Source organism: Drosophila albomicans, chromosome 2R, assembly GCF_009650485.2.
Source record: "Drosophila albomicans strain 15112-1751.03 chromosome 2R, ASM965048v2, whole genome shotgun sequence".
NCBI classification, from domain to species: domain Eukaryota; kingdom Metazoa; phylum Arthropoda; class Insecta; order Diptera; family Drosophilidae; genus Drosophila; species Drosophila albomicans.
Window position 1 is genome coordinate 34291676 of NC_047631.2, and position 23217 is coordinate 34314892.

The 23217-nt window shown below is 40.6% G+C and overlaps 1 protein-coding gene and 1 long non-coding RNA gene across 2 annotated transcripts; one reads left to right on the forward strand and one right to left on the reverse strand.

Annotated features, from left to right (window-relative positions):
* Positions 1-2045: 2045 nt before the first annotated feature.
* LOC127566151 (uncharacterized) lies at positions 2046-3197 on the reverse strand. Its single transcript, XR_007955434.1, has 3 exons — positions 3090-3197; positions 2859-3028; positions 2046-2804 (listed from the first exon to the last, which is right to left on the reverse strand). It is a non-coding gene; the product is annotated as an uncharacterized LOC127566151 (long non-coding RNA).
* Positions 3198-5372: 2175 nt separating this feature from the next.
* On the forward strand, positions 5373-18368 carry LOC117576349 (probable basic-leucine zipper transcription factor Q). Its single transcript, XM_034261034.2, has 5 exons — positions 5373-5571; positions 14152-14245; positions 14326-15541; positions 15633-15842; positions 16282-18368. The coding sequence occupies exons 1-5, from the start codon at positions 5505-5507 to the stop codon at positions 17791-17793; spliced, it is 3099 nt and encodes a 1032-aa protein (XP_034116925.1). The 5' UTR covers positions 5373-5504; the 3' UTR covers positions 17794-18368.
* The last annotated feature ends 4849 nt before the right edge of the window (positions 18369-23217 follow it).

Here is a 23217-nt window from a genome sequence, read left to right on the forward strand (position 1 = left end):
AGATTTGATTTATTTTTTAAGTAATTAAACCAGTACAGCAATAAAGTACCCAAACCTCATAATCATATTATAGATACGTATTATTTTATAAACAGAAGTGCGCTTCTATTTGATCTGCATACAGCTGTGAACTTTAAAATAGCAGTGCTTACGACCTAGTACATATTCGTTTAAAATTTATAAATACTAATTTAAACGCAACTTCGGCAAAATTTAGTTATAGCAGCTAAAGTTATTTATTTTTAAATAATTGAACAATTCAATTCATTTTGGTTCATTCCATATCTTAGCAACAATAACAAAAAGAATGCATTATGATTTTCTTTAAAATATCAGTGATATTAATATGAATTTCATTGAAGTTGTCAACTAAATGAAACATAAATAACTATTGAATACTGAATTCTGTGATTAAAAAAGTTCTCAGAATAATGTAGAATATGAAAAACCAATAAATTGACATTCGCTTTGTGTGTGTGTTCCTTACACAACTTGAAATGGAAATTGTTATACAAGATGGTGAAATTGAGGCCTAAATGCAAGACTTGAAAAAGATCAAGAGAATATTATTGGGCAGCAGCAGCAGCAGGGCAGCCGAAACAATGAAAGAGCACAAAGCGAAAGCTAAGCGAAGCGAACGTGCGCGAGTGCCAAACGAAAGACTTAAGCCACGAACTTGCGCCGTTTGCACTGGGAGAAGTAGAATGAGCCAAAGCCAAAGCAAAAGGCAAATCAAGTTTGTGACGACGACGACGCCAGCTTGAAAAAGAAAGTGCAAGTGGACGCGGATGCTTAAGTATTCCAACAGCGTGTGCGAGTGTGTGTGTGTGTGTGTGTGTGTTGCTTTATTCTTCTTATTGTTGGCGTTTGGCTTTGGTGTCTGAGCTCGACGCTGTGTTGCGGCAGTCGAGACCAAAGCCAAGTTCGAGAGCGCGTTGGCGATGACGACGAAGCAGCTGAGGCAGCAACAACAACAACAACAACAACAACAGCGACGTCGACGGCAGCGAAGTTGACCTACTTCCACGCTCTTACAATCAGAATGTTTCATGTTTCGATTTTATTATTTTATTTTTCTTTTTTTTCTTTCTTTCTGTAGTGTTCGTTTCGTGTATCTTTTTCGATTTGCTGCCTCACACACATTCTCCAGGTGTGTGTGTGTGTATTGGTGTGAAGTTACTTTTTCTTTTCTTGCGTTTCGGCTGCTCTCAATTGTTCAGACTCTGCTTGGTAGGCCTATGAAAGATACGCGCATCTACACAAGAACAATTTCATCGCATGACTTTCCAAAATTTACACTCGCTTTACCTACACACACACACACACAGAGTGTAGACTGATGGTAGAATTTCACTGAGAGCGTACTCACAGCTTTTCTTAATTACTTTCGAATATAAATTCTGAATTCATTTTAGACTTTTAAGCAAGTCAATTTAAAGACAGTAAAAGCGGAGAAGTCTGCTGTAAAATATATTTAAAGTGTATTAAGAACAGACTAAAAATTTATGATATATTTGTATTCATCAAAGTTAGAATTTGTTACATTAAAACCAATCAATCTCAATTAATTCAGACCTTAAAGCAACTCAATTTAAAGGCAGTAAAAGCGAAGAAGTCTGTTTTAGTTAAATCTTTAAACTTTATTTAGTATTATTAATAATTTGTGATACATTCAGATTAGGTAAAGAGAATTGTTAACATAAAAGTGATTTTCAATTCACTAGTTATCAAACTAACTTCTAAACAGTCTCTTCTTTCTATGCTCAACAATTAAGGGTTATCAAAGAACACACTATATTATGATATATTTGCATTATTTAAATTGAATCTCAATTTACAAGTTTTTAACTACTATACAACTAACTTCAAAGCAATCCCTTATTTCCTTACCTTTCCTTTGAAGTGTTACATATATGGTGTTTAAAATATATTTAAAGAATATGTATAAAGAAAAGACCTATAATTTAAGATATATTCACATTAATAAAAGTTGGACCTTGTTACATTAAATGTATCTCAATTCACAAGTTATTAAACAACTAACTTCAAAGCAGTCTCTTCATTTTAAGAGTCAGCAAAGAACACCCTAATAATTTGTGATATATTTAAATTAATTAAAGTGAGAGTCAATTTAAAACTTATCATACATCCAACTTCAAAGTGGTCTCTTCTTTTCTTTGCTCAACTTTTAAGGGTTAGCAAATTTTGGTTCCACTGTTCGACGACGTTTAACTTTGTTGCTGTTGGTTTTGATGTTGGTGTTGCTGTTGCATGACATAAACTTTCGATTGTCTGGCTCGTCGGTTCGTCACATAACTGTGACTTCGTCACATTCACATCTCGCATCTCGAGGTTCTCTTCTCTTCTTGATGTGTTCGCCGCTCGTTAGCTGCGCTGTGCGGCAATTTGGGCCGCGGTTGGGTTTAAAATGGGTAATTGGGTCAGGTCGCGACGGGAAAAGCTTTCAAATTCATTTCACTTAAAATTCTTTGGTCTTAATGTTTCCTCACTCAGTGTGTTCGAGTTCGAGTGTTTGTTGTATTTTTAGTCATTCTCTCAGATCTCTTCTCGTGGGCTGTTCTTTACGAGACTCGACGAAATCCCAAATCGCATTTCATTGAATTTACAACTTTCATGGCTTATTTCTTACATTTGTCTGAAGACTTGTCTTGGTGTTGGTTTAATGCGCTTGGCTTTGTTTTGGTTATGGTGGCTCGGCTTTTATTATTTCTTTTTTTTCTTTTTTGCTTTTTTGAGGTGGTTCTTATTTATTTCTCTTCCGTCGCTTCGTTTCTTTCTTTGCGCTGCTGGTTAATAATATTATGTTAATTATTAAAAAGTGAAAATGCTTTTTATACTTGCGATCGCTCGCTCTCGATTTGAAGTCTTGTGATGTGTCACCTCTTTTGGTTCTGACTCGATGAATCGCTGAATCGATGCGCTGCCAATTAACCAACTTTTGAATCGAAAAGAGTTTCCTTTTCCTGCGAAATGCAGTTCTTGACCTGGACTTTGCTTTGAGCTTGGCCTAAGAAGGGGGATTCATGTTGAATGTACGAATGTGAATAGTGAGTGTGGATTTAACATACACAACTTTCACCCAAATGCGCAGTAACGGCATCGATTCGGATTGGGATTCGGATTCGGATTCAAGTATTACCATCAATCGGAACAACGGATGCCGCTGACCATCATCATCTTCATCTTTATCATCTTCAGCAGATTACCAGACACTTAAGTGAACTCACCTGCAACATGTGCATAGAATTGTAATTGTAATTGTAATTATGCTTGCTGCCAGTGTAAAGTTTGAAAACTCGTGTACACACGATTGAAATTCTCCGGCGATTTCACAATGCTTGGGAAAAATCTCAAAAGAAAGAAAAAGCTGCCTGCCTCAAATGAAATAAAATGAAATGAAAAAAAAGAGGCCTATCCAACTACTGTGTGTGTGAGCAGCGGTCGATTCAATTGAAGCGAAAGAGATAGCGATAACCAGAGAGGGAGTGAGTGAGACACCAGATGCGGCTTCTACATTAGAAAGTTTTCTTCGCCAACCGAACACAAACGACAAAAGAAGCAACTGTAAGTGCAGAGCCAACACAACACACAAAAAGAGCCTAAACATTGAGATACTTTAAACAGAGTCTGAGTTTAAAACTCCCTCTTCGTCTTCGTCTTTGTCTCTGTTCACAACTTGGATGGAGACGGAACCCGATCTTGAAACGCTCGCTGCGCAAACTGCAGTCACAGAAGAAGATCCAGAAGAAGAGTTGAAGACTTGACCAAATGTAACTGCAGCACAAACTACAAAAGATACAAAGATATATCAGCAGATCGCTGGGCTGCTTGGCAATTAAATTATAATTAAGAATCCATTGGAAATTTCACTCTTCTTATGCGTAATTAGCCATGAGCTTTGCTTTATGCAAATAAAAGTAAAACCGAAGCAACAATGGCAGCTAAATTACTTTTGCACAACTTACAGCGAAACAAAAGCCCACAGACGCAGAAAAAAATACAATATACAAAAGAAAAAAGAAAAAACTTTAAATTATATAATTAAAAAAAAATCTTGACGAAAATAGACGAAAGTTGTAATTTGCAGCCAAGCAACGCGGCGACAGCGTAAGAAAGATGAAACAGCAATAGCAACAGCAAACAGAAATAGAAACAGAAAACGTGAAATGAGAAATGAGAGATAAGCAAAGAAAAGAAACGAAACGAAATGCACACAACAACAGCAACAACAACAACAAAAGCAATGCTTAGAAGGCAGTCGACAAACGGCATTCGCTGCGCCAACTGAAGAAAGTTAAAGTTATAAAAGTCCATTTGAAACGTTGTGGAAACGAAACAGCCATAAACTGTAAATAATTAAGCACCAGCAAGTGTGTGTGTACGTGTGTGAGTGTGTGTGTGTGTGTCTCCCAAGGCGAAAGCACACGACGAAGAGCAAGAGCACATGGCGAAGCCAAACTGCAGACCAAAACAAAAGACTTCAACGAAGAACCAAACTTCGTGAGCGAGCGCAAAGCTGCTTGCTATAAGAGTGTGAGTGTCGTAGCTGTGAGTGTGTGCGTCTGAGTGAGTGTGTGAGAGCGAAAGAGAAAGAAATGGAAATGGTAACAGAACCAACTCCAAGAGTGAATGCGAAAGGTGTGTAAGTCTGTATGTGTGTGTTGGTTAAGCGAAAGCGTCGCCGCAGCAGCAACATCGAAGCGAAACAAAATGGAATGACATGAAATTTCTTAGCGATCTTTGAGGATAAGCGCTGGTTTCACTGCGCGCTGCCGCACAGACGTCCACAGTTGTTCGAGGCAGACGTTACGTTCAAACGGTCGCGCGCAAGAACTGAGCAAAACTAAACTAAACTAAACAGAAAACAGAAAACAGAAGAACTCTTTTACTGCAAAGTGTGTGTGTGTTGAATTGAGACATTGCCAATTCTATAAAAGAAAACCAAGAATAATAAAAGTGATAAAGTGATAAAAGATGAGCAGCAAAATGTTGAATCCTCTTGACTTTAGTGCGCCTGGAATTTGAATTTGATTTTCACTCCGCAAGCTCTAAAGCGTTATTTACACAAGCCACAAGCGTGTGTGCGAGCGAGCGAGAGAGAGAGGGAGAGAGTGAGCGAAAGAGAGAGAGAGAGACTGTTTTGTGTTCTCTGCATATCAAGCGACAAGCAAAAGTGAAAGTGTTTATTTCATGCGGCTTTAGCTACAAAGATTTCTGATTTAAGTTTTTCGTTTCGGGGCCTCTTGAGCGGCCTCTTGAATGCCAAATATCTGACCATGGAAACCAGGCAGACCAAAAAATAAACCCAATAAGCAAAGCAAAGAGAAACTATCAATAATACAATTTCAAACAATTTCAAGTGTAAGTGTGCAAGTGTGTGTGCATTCCCATAACATTGGATTACAAATCACAAATTGAAAGCAAGGATAACAAAAAGCAAAAGCAAGGAGCATTAACTCAACAAACATACATCACAATTGGATATGGCTGCCAACGAGATTATGGCACCGACAGTCAACGCAAACTGTCAATACTCGACCAGATATTGCTGTAAGTACAATGGGGCGCATACTTGATATCTGAATATCTGAGTGTGCAGTTGCATTCTGTAGTAGAAAGTAGAGATCGCATCTCAGTCTTCAACTCGATCTCAGCTGCAGCTCACCCAACAGCGAGCAAACGTTGTTGCCCCTCTTGAGCATCGCCATCAACTGCGCCAAGCCAAGCGAACGTTTCTTCTGCTTCTACGCGTCTCTCTTTCTCTTTCTCTAGCTATCTAGCTATCTCTTTCTGTTTCTGTTTCGCTGCTCGCTGTTGGCTTCTGCCGTTGCTACGACTCGAATATTAATAGGTGAAAGTTGTTGCTTGATTTTTTTTCTTTCTTTCTTTCATTACATTTCTGTTTCTTTTCTTTTTCATTTCTTTGGCTTGCGCATTTTCTTCCAAGTTTCAAGACCCTTGCGACTTGCACGATTTATGTTTCCTTCGTTCAAAACTTGTTTCGCTGGCCCAATCTCTTGGCTTAGTCCTGACCCATTTTTTGTCTTTTTTTCATGTTGGCCTCAAGTCGGAGTCGGAGTCTGAATCCAAGGTGGATTCTCGCATTGCGTAGCCTTCGCTTTGCTTTGATTACTTTTGTTTTGTTGTTGTTGTTGTTGTTGTTGCCTGGCCTGACTTGCTGTCGCTTTGGCATTTCCATTTCCATTATAATTAAGCTCTTGCATAATCGAGTTTTGTTTACAAATATTTTGCTGCTGCTGCTGTTGCTTTGGCGTCGCTTTTTCGAGTTCAATGTCCCAACTTGTTGCTCGATTGCAACAGCTCCTGGGCGACGACGCGTGTGGATCTCTCTGGAATGCACGGCGTATGCGCAATATTCGTTGTATCGATTTCTGGTTTCGATTTCGATTCGAATTCGAATTTGATTTTGATTTCTATGCATTGATATTTAGCTCGATAAATATTGTTATTGCTGCCACTTTTGCACGCGCAATTATTTAGAATGACTCATCGGGTTTTCTGTTGGCCAACTCACAAAACTGTTGCCAAAAAATAAAAAAAAAAACTAAAAAACTATGTGTGAGTGTATCACGCGTCTTATTTTTTGAAGTGCATAACAAGAAAATAGTTTAAAAGTGTTGGAGTCGATGCGAGCTGATTCGAGTGGAGGTTGCTCAATAATACCGTTTGCTTGATAAACCGCTACAAATTACATACATCCATACATCAATACATCAATATATATATTCAGAGTTGTTGCTGTTTTGTGTTTTTTCTGTTTTCTATTTTCGTTTTGAATGCGATTATGCAACCTGCGCTTGAGCTTCGCTTGTTTTCTTGTTTCTGTCGCTTTGTCGCTTTGTCGTTTGCCTCCAAAATGTTGGCCAAGTAACGCGCTGTCGCATCCAATAAAAGCGTCGTCATTAGGCGCACAAAAGAGAAATTTAGCCTGCGCTTCCCTCCCAGCAAATAGAATTGCAACTCAAGTCTTAAATATTTCGATTTCTAACTTGCGTGAGTTTCGCATATTTCTGCCAAGCGAAGCTCATTCGCTTCCTGCTCCAAAAGAGTGCACATAAATTACTCGAAAATACTCTTATGCAATGCTTATGAATTCTTCGCTTTGGTTTTGGTTTCTTTTTCTTTTTTTCTTTTGGGGAATATTCCACAAAGTAATTTACTCAAATCTAAAAGCAATCAGCGCATCAATTACTTTAACTCTTTTGTATTCGAGAGATACAAAAGAAATGCTTAATCTATCGCATTTCGTTCGCCTTTCTTTGATGGACTACCACAACAGTAGACTCTCCCCCCTTCTCTCTCCCCATCTTCATTCACCTTCTTCACTTTTTGTGGTGGTTTTTTGCCCGCATCGCTGCTTCGCAAAGCGAAGTTTGAGTACTGAGCACTCGCTCGCTTATTAGAACTTTCACTTTAGGTTCACCTCAATTTCAGCGATGTTTCCCTCCGTTTCCACTCACTTCTTGGGAATATACGTATATTTTGATGATAGCAGTATATAAAATATACCAAATATAGAATATGGTATGTTTTTAGTATATTTTAAAAGTGATACCGAACAGTGTTGCCTTTTTCAAATGGATCTGGTATATGTTGTACTCTATAGTATATACCATATCAATATACCAAATATGACATGTGGCATATTTTTATTATATTTTCAATGTATCGAAAATATCAAATGTGGCCTATGGTATATTGTTAGTATACTTTGAATATAGTACTGTATCAATATACCGAATGTGGCATTTGGTATATTTTTAGTATATTTTAAATGAGGTACTATAACAAAAATACCAGATGAATAATATGGTATAATTTAGTGTTGTTAGTATATTTTGAATGTACTAAACCAATATACCAAATGTGAACTATGGTATATTTTTAATGTAGTACTATATCAAATGTGTTAGTATACTTTGAATGTAGTACTATATCAAATATACCAAATGTGGTCCATGGTATATTGTTAGTATATTTTGAATGTGGTATTATAGAATAATATGGTATATTTTTTGAGTTGTTAGTATATTTTTAACGTACTAAACCAAAATACCAGATCTGGCCTATGGTATATTTTTAATGTAGTACTATATCTATTGTGGCCTATGGTATATTGTTAGGATACTTTGAAGTATACTTATCAAATATACCAAATTCGGTCTTTGGTATATTGTTAGTATATTTTGAATGTAGTACTATATCTATATACCCAATATATCCTAATTATGCCTTTTGCTATTGATGACATCGCGATCGCGTTCAATATTTGCAGTAATTTCGAAATAATTATTCGAATTTAAAAAGCTGACAGCCAAGTGGGTAATTGCGCATGCAAAAAAAAAAATCAAAGACAAGCTAGAAAAATCATTTGCCAGCAGCTGAAAACAAAATATGATTTTTGGCTTTCGTTTGGCGAAGGTTAACTCTTTATGTAAGATGCCACAATTTGATTGGACTTCGTTTTGCTTGTTGTCTGTTTTTTTGCAGTCTTGAAAGCACAAACACTCACACACACACACACACACACACACATAAAGCTATCTACAATATCTTTAATGAATGATTTGGTTTTTAATTTTTTTCCCCCCGCTCCAAACACATTTTTTTGTTTTGCAATTTCGCGAGACGCGCCAAAGTCATTTGAACCTTTGTCTGTATCTGTATCCACACGATCGCATCTACGGCACGTAACTAATGCGTGAGTGTGTGCGAGAGTGTGTGTGTAAGTGTGTGTGTAAGTGTGTAAGTGTGTGTGCGTGTGGCTCTTACCGCTATTTACATTAACGAACGTTAGAGCTTTACTTGTGCTTTGTTGTTTCTACTGCTGACGCTGCTTCTGACAGCGCAAAGTGAAAGTTGTGTGTGCGAGTGTAAGTGTGTGTGTGTGTGTGCTGAGTTAAGCTTAGCTGACGCATTATGCGAGCACACTCGAAATTATTGCTTTATATAAATACAGAGAAATAAATACGAGTACAGCAAAATACCCCAAAGAATATCGCACAACAGAGAAAATGAAATGAAAAGTGTTTTCCATTCGCTTTCGTTGAAATCATAAATCAAAGCAGCAATTAGAAAATGCAAATATAAAGCGACAACATCAACAGCAACCACAAACAGCAGAAACAACAAGCTTATCCGGTGCAGAAGTTGCTCATACGCCGCGTTGCACTTTCGAAAAAAAGCAACGGGCGAAAATGCAGAAAGAAACGAAGGAAAATCTTTGTTTAAAGTTCATAAACCTTCTGGCAGACAAAAGCGCCTAACGAGCATTGCAACAGGCGATTTTCCACCACCAACAGCAGCAACAGCAGCAGCAGCAACCACTTTGGTTGCAAGCAGGTTTCCACTTCTACACAGCAAAACATGAAAAGCTGCAGATTTCCCAAACAAACTAGAGAAATTGAGCAAAGCGCGACGAGGAGCGATCGCATAAATCAGAGCCAGACGATAAATGTATTAAGTAGAAATATATTTCCTAAATTACTTCTGACAACGTCAGCAACAACAGCAACAACAACAACAGTGAACAATCATCGTTGAATGTTGATGATGATGATGATGATTGTTCATGCTTATAAGTAGTACGGAATTTCCACAGTCGCTTAGCGTACATTCAACTTGGCGGGGCATGAAAATCACAAATCGCAAAGAGAAAAGAGTCACTTGCCACTGGCAGCGTGGAAAATTCCCTCGTCGAGTTAATTAGCAACTTTTGACTCTGCTCTTTGTCTCTCTCTTGTTGCCTTTCTTCTAATTTTCGGCTGGAAAAATGAAAATGAAAATGCGCCAAAGCAACAGAAAAACGATAAAAGAGAGTTGCTGCCTGCTGCTTTAGATTATGGTAAATACATTTCAGCATCATTTGGGAGAAAGTAAAAGCTGAGAGCTGAGAATTAAATGGTTGCTGGTTGCTGGTTGCTGCTGCTAACTGTTTGCGCTGGTCGATGACTTACACGGCACAGCGCCAACGGGGCGTATGCGCATTGTGAGTGCTCTGTGCTCGGTGCGGAGAAAACTCTAAAGAAATGCAGCTCGAGTAGAAAACAAACTGCAACTCTGTTGCTGTTGTTGTTGGAAAGCCGCATCAGTGTCTCGTATTTCATTCGGAGTCTGGTTTTTTGTTGCAGTCACTGCACAAAACGCAGCAGCAACAACAACAGCGCCAACGCAGTCGAATTCTTGCATTCGCCTTGGCATTGCCATCATGGCAATCGAACAGCCAGAGTTTCACATTGCATTCAGGGCCAGCTTCACTCGAGAGGAGATTGTGGAACCCAAAAAAAAAAAAGAAAAAAAAGATACTTTCGAGCTGCTAGCATATCATTTCATGCTCAGAGTTCGTTCACAGATACTTGATACTACAACTAAATAATGTAAAATAAAGTGGGACAGCGAGGAGGATATAAATTACAGCTGTACGTTTGGTAGAAATATGACAGATCGAATAGTTGCGATTTATATAAGAAATATGAGCAATAAAGAAGATTTTTTTGCATTAAAATAGGTGATGAATTCAATGATAAAGAGGTAAATAAAATTAGCAGTTAGATGAGAGATGAGAAAGAAATTGCATTAGGAATTCAAATATATTTCGTGTTGAGTTTAGATTACGTTTCAACACCAACTTTAGTTTTATGATTTAAATAAGTAAATTAATATATGCTTTCAAATATGCCTTACGCTGTTTGATAAACATCACAAAATATAGTTAAAGAAATAAAGCAGCAGAATATTAATTAAATATGCTGCTTCAATCTCCTCCCCCTCCTCAAAAGTTAGACAGTTAAATTTTCAAACTCTTTGATAGCTTAGAAATATCTTGTTAAATAGAAGACAAGCAAGAAAGCTATAGTCGGGTGTGCTTGACTGTGAGATACCTGCTACCCATTTTAAAAATAAAACAGTGCAGTACCTATTTCAAAATATACCTAATTTATATACCGCTCAATACTAAAAATATACCATTCGTTATAATTGATATATTAATATAGTGCTATATGGAAAATATACCAAAGAGTACAAAATATACCATAAAGAAAGCAAGAAAGCTACAGTCGGGTGTGCTCGGCTGTGAAATACCTGCTACCCATTTTAAATAAAAGCAAAACAGTGCGGTAATAATTTTAAAATATACCAAATTAATATACCGCAAAATACTAAAAATATACCATAGCTTATAATTGATATATTAATATAGTGCTTTATGGAAAATATACCATAGATTACAAATAAAAGCAAAATAGTACGGTAATAATTTCAAAATATACCAAATTAATATACCGTGAAAATATTAAAAATATACCACAGGCTGCATTTCAAATACACTTAAAATACATTCAAAATATACTTAAAATACTAAGAATATTCCATTGTCTTTATTTGGTATATTGATATTATACCACAGAGTACAAAATATACCATAAATCAATTAAATATACTAGATTGTCATCCAGAGTCAATTCACAGATTCTCTATAACAATGCAAATAGATTCACCGACAGATAAATCGATATTTCGATGGAAAGAAAGAAAGACAACTGAAGATAGAGAATCTAATCGCAGCTAATCCATTTGGTATTCACTTTCGTCGGTGATTATTGAGAGTAGGGCACGTCAACTAGCTTCACAATTCAATCCTGACCCAATTACAGATTCTCACGCGAAGAATAGATCGAAGAGTAAAGAAGAAAACTGTGAAAAAGCGAAACGTCACGCTTAACAATTTCGCATTTAATCAAGTAAACAAATAAACAGAGAAGTCAGTGGGGAAAGAAGAAGAATAGACTTCTATCATAAAAGAAAGGAAGCACCATGAAATCCATGTCGAAAAGAAAAGCAGCTCGAAGAAAATGCTGAAGATTCTCCCGCAGAAATGCAAATGCTGCTGCTTCGATGGATGGATGGATGGATGGATGGATGGATGGATGGATGGATGGATGGATGGATGAGTGTGCAGTTCCCAACAAAGGTCTAGAACCGGTTCTTTGGCTGCGAAAGTGCTCCAAACGGAAGTGAGAGAAGTGGAGAGCGGAGAGCAAAGAGCGAAGCTGCCAAGCAGAACGAGATAGCGACAGCCAAAGAACCAACAACAATAAAAGCTGAAGCGACGCGTCTTTGGTCAAATATAGGTCAAAAGAGAAACTAACGGTACACGTCGCTGTAGCTGAAGAGTTGTTGAAGCTTTGTTGTTGTTTCTGCTTCTTTCGCTTGTCTGCGCGAGACCCAAGACAGAGAAGTTGATGCTGTGGCTGTGGCTGTAGCTGTGGTTGCTGATGATGATTTGGGTTACATAAAAGGGCGCGAACGGAAAGTAGAAACCAGAAGACCACTCTACAACAGTGCGTGTCTCTACACACACACACACATACTAAGACACACACTCACACTCATACGCACTGTGGGACGACGGCGCACAAAACTTGTTGCAAAGAAAGTGAAACTCTTTTTTTGTGTATGTGTGTTGACGCGTCGCTCCCCCAGGCAACGATTTGAGCCACTTCTTCAACTGCTGTCGCTTCCCCCTCTACCCTCTACCCTTTCCCCTCTCCCCCCTCTGGGAGCGTGTCACGAGCAGAAGGTTGAGCTTGTTTTACACTGCGATTGCTGTTGTTTTGACTGTTGCGAATCTTTGGCTTATCATTTATTTGCTTATGAAGTGTTTTCTTGGTTGATTTTATTTCTTTTGGGGTTGGGCTAGGTTATAGCTGGCGATGCGAAATGAATCAAATGGCAGATGCAACCGAGCGATATCGACTTCATGGCCTTGCCCTGCCATGCTTAACTATATAGATGCCATATCTATGTGGGTAATAAACGCCACACACACACAACACTGCATTGACCCACAAAATGTGTTCAAGTTATTTCGTTTGTCAGTTTCATATACGAGTACAACAAAATAAATAATCGAAATCAAGTTTAGAAAGTCATTTTCGTGGGCCCAGCTAGAATGCAGTCTCAAGTCTCGAGTCTCGAGTCTCGTGTCTCTCAGGCTGTGTCTCCTTTGTCTGCCGCCGCAGTTTTTTAGATCCGGCTTCGCGTCATTTTCTCTCAGAAAAAAAAGTGAACGAAGTAGCAGGCGCACAGCATCGACTTTGGCTTCTTGGCCAAAGCCAAAGCAAAGCGAAGTGAAGCAAAGAAAGACAGACAAAAATCCCATCACATACTCAAGTGTTCAGCGGTTGCTGGTGGTGGTGGGGGGAAGAAGGGGCAGCAAAAAGTGAGCGAGTAGAAATTACGGTAAATAAATAAATAAAGAAAGACGGCAAAAAAAGAAATAAGCGAACGTCGCGTCGTCATGAGCGAAAGTGAAATCTGCTAATGAATTCTTCAACGTTGAATAGTTTTCAGTCATTATGGACGCCAGTTGAGTTTAAGCCGTTGCCCATGGCGTATACTTGATTGCACATACATATGTACTAGCTAACTAGCTGTCTCTGTCTCTTTGAAGCTATCTCTTTCTCTGCTGCTCATCAGCAACCATTCAAGATGCGATTTAAGCTGAGCTGATCTTGCGTTTTGGCTTCGGTTTCGGTTTCGATTTTGGTCTGAGCTGGTAAAAGTTGCTAGATTCGTTATAGCAATTAACCAGCAGCAACCAGCAACCAGCAGCAGCAACCAGCAGCAGCAACTCCATCGATTTTGGTGGCAGCCAATTGCAATGATTATTTTGGTCGAGGCGCTGCGAATTGCTGTGACGGGTTCATTGAAACATTGCAGTCGCAATTGCTGCTGCTTGAGGTCTTAAACTTGACTTGCAGTTGCAACTTGTGGCATGTGGCAAGTGGCAAGTCGCAGGTGGAAAGTTGCTGCCACTCAGATCAATGCCCCCCTCTTGATAGATCATTTAAATCGAGTGATTAACATTTTGCAGCGAATTTCTGTTGAATGCCCCCCGTCAATAAATATCTAAGCTACATATGTTGCCCCCTCTCTTCTACCCCCCTTAAGACTGCCCACTTGAGAGTGCTTCGCATCTACTTATAACGATCCCTCAAGTTGCGCAATCGCCATCAACATCAACATCCACATCGAAATGAACATCGATTGCATAATTATTGTGTACGAGCAACAATTGTTTAATTTCTCATTTCTGTTCACTTTCAGGGGAAGCTGAAAAAGTCAAATCATTGATCAGATTACGGGCCGAACTCTCGCCACTCTTCACGGGCAAAAGAAACGCCTCGAAATATGCCTGGGCGTAAGTAGATCGAATAGACTCGAACTCTCTTGAGAGGGATTAACTGCAACTCTCCCTCTTCTCTCCCTCTCTCCTCTTAGTGTGGTTGAAAGGGAACTCAATGTGCCGCTGCCGCTGTCGAAGATCATCAAGAAATGGAACAATCTCCTGCAGGAGTACAAGGCCATTAAAATGTCCGAGGAGCCGAAGAGACGCGAGTGGCCTTTCTTCACACTGATGGATGTCTACTTCAGCGACCAGGTCAACGATCCCTCGCTGCGGCTCTTCTCCTCCACCAAGACCCTGAAGGAGACCCTCGACGACAGCGTCTTCGAGGACGATCCAATCATCGCCTCGGCCATCGCAGCCGCCACCAGCGGTGCCTACATGGAGATCGATGAGTTGATCCGTCGTCAGAAGGAGCGAGCAGCTCTTGCTGCGGAAAGGAAGCTGGCTGCAGCTGCGAGTGGAGCGAGTGGCGGGGATTACAAGTACGATCTGAAGCCGATGCTGGGCAACAGCAACAACAGCGGCGGTGGCAACAACAGCAAATTCAACAGCAACAGCGATATGGTGAAGCTGTCGAAGAGCGTCGACGATCTCTCGATGCAACAGTACAAGATCAAGCAGGAGCTGATGCGACAGGAGCAACAGGAGAACATGGTGAAGATCAAGCAGCAGGCACGCCAGCAGCAGCAACAGGCACAGCAACAGGCACAGCAGCAACATCAGCTGCAACAGCAACAACAGCAACAGCAGCAACGTTTCCTCGGTCATCAGCCGTCGTTGTCGCCGCATCCGCATCGCTTGCAGTCGTCGGCGACGCCGCCGGGATTGCAGCATGCACTGCAGCAGCAGCAGCATCTGTTGCAGCAGCAACAGCAGCATCTACAACAGCAGCTGCAGCAGCAGCAGCAACAGGCGCAGCAGCAACTGCAACAGCAACAGCAGCAGCAACAACAGCAGCAGCAGCAACGAGAACGTGAGCGAGAGCGGGAGCAACAACAGCAACATCATCATCAGCTCGCTCATCCACATCAGCCGCCGACGCCGCGTCCCAGCTCGCCACCAACCACCGCACAACAGATCCACATCACAGCCACACAGCATCAGCAACTACAGCACAAGCAGCACCAGCACCAGCAGCATCAGCAGCAACAGCCCTACACCGATCCCAACACCATCGATCAGTATCTGCTGTCGTGGAACAACTTCCACGGCAACATGTGCCGCGGCTTCCACTCGCTGCAGAAGGACGAGAAGATGGTGGACGTGACCATTGCGGCTGGCGGCAAGATCTTCAAGGCCCACAAACTGGTAAACTGATGGCGCACCCCACCGAACAGTTCCTCTAACAGCAGATGCTTCTTCCTCTTTTCTCTTCCCTTTTTGTTTGTCTCTCTTTCAGGTGCTGTCCGTCTGCAGTCCCTACTTCCAGCAGATCTTCCTGGAGAACCCCTCGAGTCATCCCATTCTGCTGATGGCCGATGTCGAGGCCAGCCACATGGCCGGCTTGCTCGACTTCATGTACAGCGGCCAGGTGAACGTCAAGTACGAGGATCTGCCCGTCTTCCTCAAGGTCGCCGAGGCCATGAAGATCAAGGGGCTACACACAGAGGTAAATACGAGGTCTTCTCTATATTACGAAGTTGATTTTTAAATTGAATTCGACATCGCATTCCAATTCGAAATCAAATTAAGCTTAACATTAGAAGCCAAAAACCTAATTCAAGACAGCTTAGCTTTGAACCCAATTTGCTTAGTTGAAATTAGTTGTGTTTCGAACCAAAAAGCAAAACAAAATTCACTTTGTAACGCTGTTGAGTACCTTGCCTTTTAAATATTTATAAATTAAATCGTATTAGGTTTTTCTTTAGATTATTTAGATTTTAATTAAGTAGAGACTTAGTAGAGTAAAACAAAGTAGTTCACAATAATTCATTAAAGTGAGCGAAGTTTCGAACCAAAAAGCAAAACGAGACTAGGCAGTTAAGAAGTATTTTTCTCTTACTAATTAAAAATGAAACCCTGCTAAAATTCGTTCTTTTGTTCGGCAGAAAAACCTGGACAGCGATGCCAGCGACATTAGCTCGCCACTAGAGAGCGACGGCACCGAGTGCCGTTATGAGAGAGGCACTCACAGCGTGAACATCACCAGCGGACACGCTGGAGGCTACGGGGCCTCTGCGCTGGAGCAATCCTCGCTTAACGGTCCTGCGCCCATGTCCCTGGCCAGTCCAGGAGGAGGTCAGGGGCAGGGATACGCTGGATTCCGTGAGCACATCAAGTCGAAGGCCACGTTGGCCGAGAGCTTCATGAAGAATCTGAATCGCAACAACAACAACAACAGCAACAGCACCAACAACAACAACTACAGTAACAGCAGCAACAACAACAGCAATCTGTCGGATGCGGAGAGCAACTCGTTTGCCATTCTGCAGGCGAACAGCAAGAAGATGCTCGATTCGGCACGCAAGCAGCACAAATATCTGGCCAAGCGGAAGATCCTGATGCACTACAACAACACGGAGCTGGGCAACACGGAGGCGAAGCGCCTCAAGGAGATGGACAGGGAGCGAGAGCGAGAGCGTTATCCGAGTACGGAGCAACACGACGATGCGTTGAACAACAATCACAACTACGGACACAGCCAGGACATCATGGAACCCATCACGACGATTGTGCCGAGGACTCCAGAGCCGCAGCCTCCGCCGGCCACGCACAACAACAACTTCAAGATACGCCTCGTGGAGAACCATCATCTGACCAACAACAACAGCAACAACAGTAGCAACAACAACAGCAGCAACAACAAGACAACCAACAACAGCAGCAATAACAACAGCAACAACAGCAATCATCATGATGATGAGGAGGCATTGAATTTGGTGAATGGCAACAGGGCACGCCCACAAACGCCCACGCCCCCGCCAGACATACAGCTGGTGAAGCGTGAGCTGGAAGTGGAGGCGTCTCCGGGAGAGGCAACCCACAACAACAGCAGCAACAACAATAACACTAACAATGGACACGATAAGGATCTCGCGACGTTTGAGCGTAAATACGATGACAACAACAACAACAATCACGGCATGGACATGGAAACCGACTCGAACAACAACAACAACAAGCCAGAGTCGCCCAACAACAATAACAACAACAACAACAATGGAATGGGAGCTGGCTTGGCTTTGGCGCTGGGCAAGCACAAGTTGCTGAATGCGATCAATCGCAGTCTGGAAATGGAGCAGGAAAGGGAGAGGGAGCGGGAGAGGGAAAGGGAGCGAGAAAGAGCAGAGACAACAGAGCACGGCAACAGCAACAACAACAATAACAACACCAACAGCAGCAATGGGGAACACGACAACGATGACAACAACAATCACAGCCAACACCTCGATCTGAGCACCATCAAGAACATTGCCACCGCAGAGATTCTGTGCGGACTTAAGAGCAAAGTCCTCAAGCTCGAGGAGGAGCAGCGTGAGCGGGAGAGAGAGCGAGAGAGGGAACGCGAGAGGGAGATGGAAGCATGCCGCAGTTTGAGCGAGATTAAGAATGCCGATTGATAATGATCAGCGCGGGTGATCGGGGTGGGGTTTAAATATATATTATATATGGACATATGCATTTGATTAAATCTTAAAGAGAACAGAAGAGAGAAGAAGAAAAGAACAAAAACCTAAATACAAAATATATAGAGAGTTCATATAGCGAATCATCTAACATATGTATGCTACTTATAGTTATTTATTATACCTTTTACCATACCATACAATATCGTATATCGTTAATATCGTTAATGTAATTTTAAAGACCGCAATCCAGGCAAGACTTGCGGTCCTCCATTCATTTTTGGTTAGTTGGTAGTTTCCCTCAACTCTCAAAAGAAACAACAAGAAACACTTTCGATTCCCAACTCTTCCAACCCATTTAGTTGCTAAGGATCAGATATATTTTTATCTACTAACAATTGTTCAGTTATTGAATGAATTTCAAATTTAATATTAGCATTTGGAAATTGGCCCTGTTGCAATACCTTTTAAGATCTAATTAAACAACATTATTATTACCTTAAACACAACAAAACAAAAAAACACTGCAAAGCACAAAGGACGAAAAGATAACATCAATAAGAAGAGGAAGAAGAAGATCGAGTCCTTTGATTGATTTGCTAGAAAAACTTTTGCATCATGTATTTTGATGATGATTATGATAAAATGTATCTCAACACCAATCACGCATACATACAAAAAAACAAACAAACAAACAAAACACACACACATTCACATATACATACATATATATAGTAGATATATAGATATGCATCTCGTTTTTAGTTTTAACTTGCCAGACCACACTTTGGATGTCGCGCTTCTCCTTGAACCCTGGAAACTGGTTCCGTAAAATTGTTAATTGTTTTTTAAACGCTGATGCGGCTGGAACGGAACCTAACCTCAAACCTCACACACACATACACATACATAACAAAACGTACACACACTCACACACACACGCATATTTGTTATACATATACAATACATATTTTAGAATCCACGGCACAGTGTAATTCGTACAATATTTATTAACATTGTTTACATTTAATCAATCGTACAACAACAACAACAACATTTGTGTAGTATTTCATATGCTGTTGAACATTTACTTTCATGTACAAGGAATCAATGAAATAAAGAAACTGACACATTCAAAAAATGCAAAGTTGCCCGTTATTCCAGTGTTTCAAAACGCTGTCAAATACCACAGCAGTAGGCACAGGGTGCTCTAAGCCAAACATTTTAGTTAACAGCATCAGGATACGCAAGGCAGAGAGAGAGAACAAGACCCATGTAACCACGCCGTTTTCTCTCCCTTGCTGGAGAGCAACAAACGCGGAATACATTTCGGGTATTTTCGGGGGTTGATGGATGGGGGCGCGCCTTTTTTGTTCTTTTTTCACAGGCGCAAGGCAGTGTAACTGAAAACTCAGAGACGAAGAGCCGAAAGCCGAAGCAAGCACGAAGTCCTGCCCAAACATCGCATACACACACGCACGCAAGCAAACGAAACGAAACGAAACGAAGCGTAGCGAAGCAGCCAACGACTGACTGTCTGTCGCTGTCACTTAACAGCACACATTTAACAGCGGCAGCTGGTGTTAACAGCAGCTGAAACAGAAATAGAAACATAAAGCAGTTAAGTTGTCCATTCTGTACTCTGTTCTCTCTGCTCTGTTCTGTTCTATTCTGTTCTGTTCTGTGCTCTGTGTGTGGTTGTAAAAAGGCGAAAACGTCACGAGAAAAACCGGTAAATAAATTATTGCCAATTGAATGGAAAAAGCTAAGTAAATAAATGCGATAAATAAATTGCAAAAAATCAAACGACAAGTAAAGAACCAGAAAATGTGTATAAATGTTTAAAATCATGAGTGAAAAACTACAAAGTGAAAATGGCCAATGATGAAAAATTGTACGCAGAACAAATGGCGTTTGTTGCTTTTTTCATTGCTCGCTTGGTGTTTGCGGCCATTTCGAAACTGCGCAAAAAACGGTTTTCCTATATATACACACACACACAATACATACACATATTTAAGGATTGTGAGTATAGCCAAGGAAAACTCCATTGTAAATGGGATTAAATGTCCAGCGGAGCACCCTGTCTGCATCTGGCTGCGACCTGCGACTTGGATACGCAGGGCAGCGCATACTATATTGGATTTTCAAGGATTGCTGTCTCCAATTAAAGGATCCCCAAATAAGTACAACTACAACTTCAAGTTTTACGTAGTACGTATCGAGGCGGCTTTTGGGCGGAACGTCAAAAGTGGGCAACGGAAAAGGGAAAAGGTAGCAGCAGTAGCAGAAGCTGAGGAGTGGACGAGGACGTCGCGGCCGTCGCCCCGAAACAGGAACAAAGCAGCAGCAGCAGCAACAACAACAACAAAAAGCATACGAGCCATAAATGAATTTTACGTATTTCGGTATACACACGACAAACGCCGACGACGACGACGCCGCCGACGATGACTTTGATGATGATGACGATGATGATGAGGTTGTTGTTATTGCTGCTGCTGCTGCTGCCTGGTAATAGAGGGTGGGTGGCGGCAATAGTAACACACAGATACGCACACATACACAGACACCCTAACTCTTCACAGCAGATGGTGGGTACAGAAAGAGAGTGAGCACGAGCGAGAGAGCAAGGGAGTCAGCTTCAGCAAGGCAAGCCGACTAGACGAGAGAGCGAGAGCGCGAGTGCCGCTAGTGCCGGGTACGTGCCAAACAAATAAGGGATGTTCGGTCGTTCCGTCAGTCACTACTCATGTGTACTTATGTATACACACACACATGCACATGCATACATATTAATGTGTATTGTTCAATTCGAATGCATGAACTGCAATAGCGGCAGCAGCAGCAGCAGCAACAACAATCATTAACACACAAATCAATAAGCCGACTGGGCAACACCCTGCAATCGCACACATACACATGCATACATACATATGTATGTGTGTATGTGTAGATTAAACTGTAACAGAAAATTGCAATTCGAGCAACGAAAATTCAAAAATGGTGGTGGTTGTTGTTGTTCAACACTAGAAAAGGGCGCGCACGAGGGGAGAATAAATACAAATACACACTGTCTTACGCATGCACACATACACGCATACGTAAATGACGCAGACAGCGGGTTCACAGTTAGACTGACTGGCAGACATTTAAGCTGCGGCAGAGCAGAGGGCGGTGGTCGCAGTCGCAGTTGGCGTCGTCGTCGTTGTTGCCGTTTTACTGCCAGGCAATACACACACACGGATGCAGGCGTAGGTGTGTGGGTGTGTATGCATGCAACATGCCGCAGATTTCGGCTACTTAACCTAGAGAGGAGCGAAAGGCAGCAGCGAACTTAAATCCCGTTGAATTCGCAATGAATAACGGAAGCACAAACTCAGCCAAGCACACACACGCACAGTTTATATATATTCGAGTACACACGCACTCGCGCATACACACGCACACACACACAAACAAAAAGAACGTTTAGTCTTACGTTACGTGCACACAAACGTAAGAGAAGCGCTTACGTCGTCATCACTGCCGGTTACCGTCTTCTGGTTACGTGAATTGTATTGTAGAGTTCGTTTACACGAATCAATGTGTGCGTGTGTTTGTGTGTGTGTGGGTTTGCGAGTGAGTGAGAGTGAGTGTGCTTGGGTGGGTGTGTTCTTGTCTTACTTACAATGTCATCAAAAAGGGCTGAGCATGATATATCTGCATTTGAAGCGTATCACAGCCAGCTTTGATGGGCATTGCAAAGGGCAACGTAGCTGAGAAAGTATCGAGTATCGAGTATTTTTGTACTATTTACTATTTGCGACAAGCAGATTACAACAACGCCAACAAGTGTTTGTATCTCTCATTGCGATGCCGCCTTTAGAACGTCGCGACTATTTCCGCTTCCTTCGCTTCGTCGAGAGATGGATACTCGACCCCATTCACCCAATTCTTGCGTAACTCTTCAAGGGGTTGTGAAATGTTGTAATTGTCAAGTCATATCACAGCCATTTTGATGAGTTTCGTGCGAATTGCTGGAATCGTAATCTCGATGTGATGGCATCACTCTTTGCTCCTTGGACAACTTTCTTATACCATGTCGTTAAAATGTTTGTGACCTTATGTATTTTATATCATATCACAGCCATTTTGACGAGTTTGGGTAAAGAAATCTCAACCGATCCATTGATACACAAAAAATGCTGCGAGTTAAAGGTAATGAAAAGACAATGTTTTTTTTTTAGATGTTTTGTTTTTTGTTTTTTTTTTATGGTTTTTGTTTTTATTTTTATTTTAATTAATAATTATTTGCTTTCTTTTTTCATGTAAGGAAACTTTACAAAACAAAACAGGACCACAACAGATGCATCTTGATCGTACTGAATATAATCGAACTGATTAATGACTGGCAAAGGATTAAGACGTTTTCTCTGATGGACAACGGAGGCACTAAAACCCAAAAACCTGACTCAGATTCGCGCTCTTCTCTTAAATGTTTGTTCAATGTTAAACAGAAACGGAAAAGAAATTAAAGAAAAGAAATTTTTTGAAAACAACAAGGATTTGAAAATATCTCGCATTGAATTATTTTAGTTTTTTGTTTGAGATTTTTATAGAGATAAGAAGAATGCTACAGAAGTGCAAACAAAATTAAATTTCAACAAAATCAATCAGTTTCTACAATTTTGGACATTAATCTATCGACTCTTGCTCCTCCCTCTCCTCCTCCTTAATTCACATTCGTCATGTCACGTTTCCTCGGTTGCGCTTTTCCGTCAATCAAGCAAAGTTAAATGTAGCTGAGTATTCAGAATGGGATTATCTAGTACAACAAAATACAAAATTTGTTATTGGACAATCCCAATGTGAATAATACCGAATACCGAAACTTAAGCCATTTTTTGTTTGTAAGAAACCAATTAATAATGTATATTTTATATCTGAACAACAGGTTTGTTCTCTTTTCTTGTTCCTTCTCGCGACACTTTGCTTGGATCTTGGGAAAATTTGTGATTCGATTTGTTGATTGCAAATTTGGAATGATGGTTTTGGATTATCATTGATTCTCTGTACTTTTAGTGTTTCATGATGGATTTAATCTAAAACAAATATGCGTGTAATCCTCATTTAAATATCAAAGTGAATTGAAATTGTGTGTTTACGCTTTAAGCAATTTTTACAAAAATTCATAATGATTTGTCTCCATTTTAATGCGTTTTATAATCATTCAATATTTGATTTGATTCGGTTTATTCTCTTATACAGCACAGTTTCATGTTGTAATCAATTTTCTTGATTTCGCTGCGATTCACGAACACAAATTGAGTTTTGGATATACGTAGATAGGTAATACCATTCGATCGCTTTCGACTTTCTTCAGTTGTTAGCCGTATTCTTTCTTTTGTTCTTTTACATGTGTTCTTGCTGTGGTTG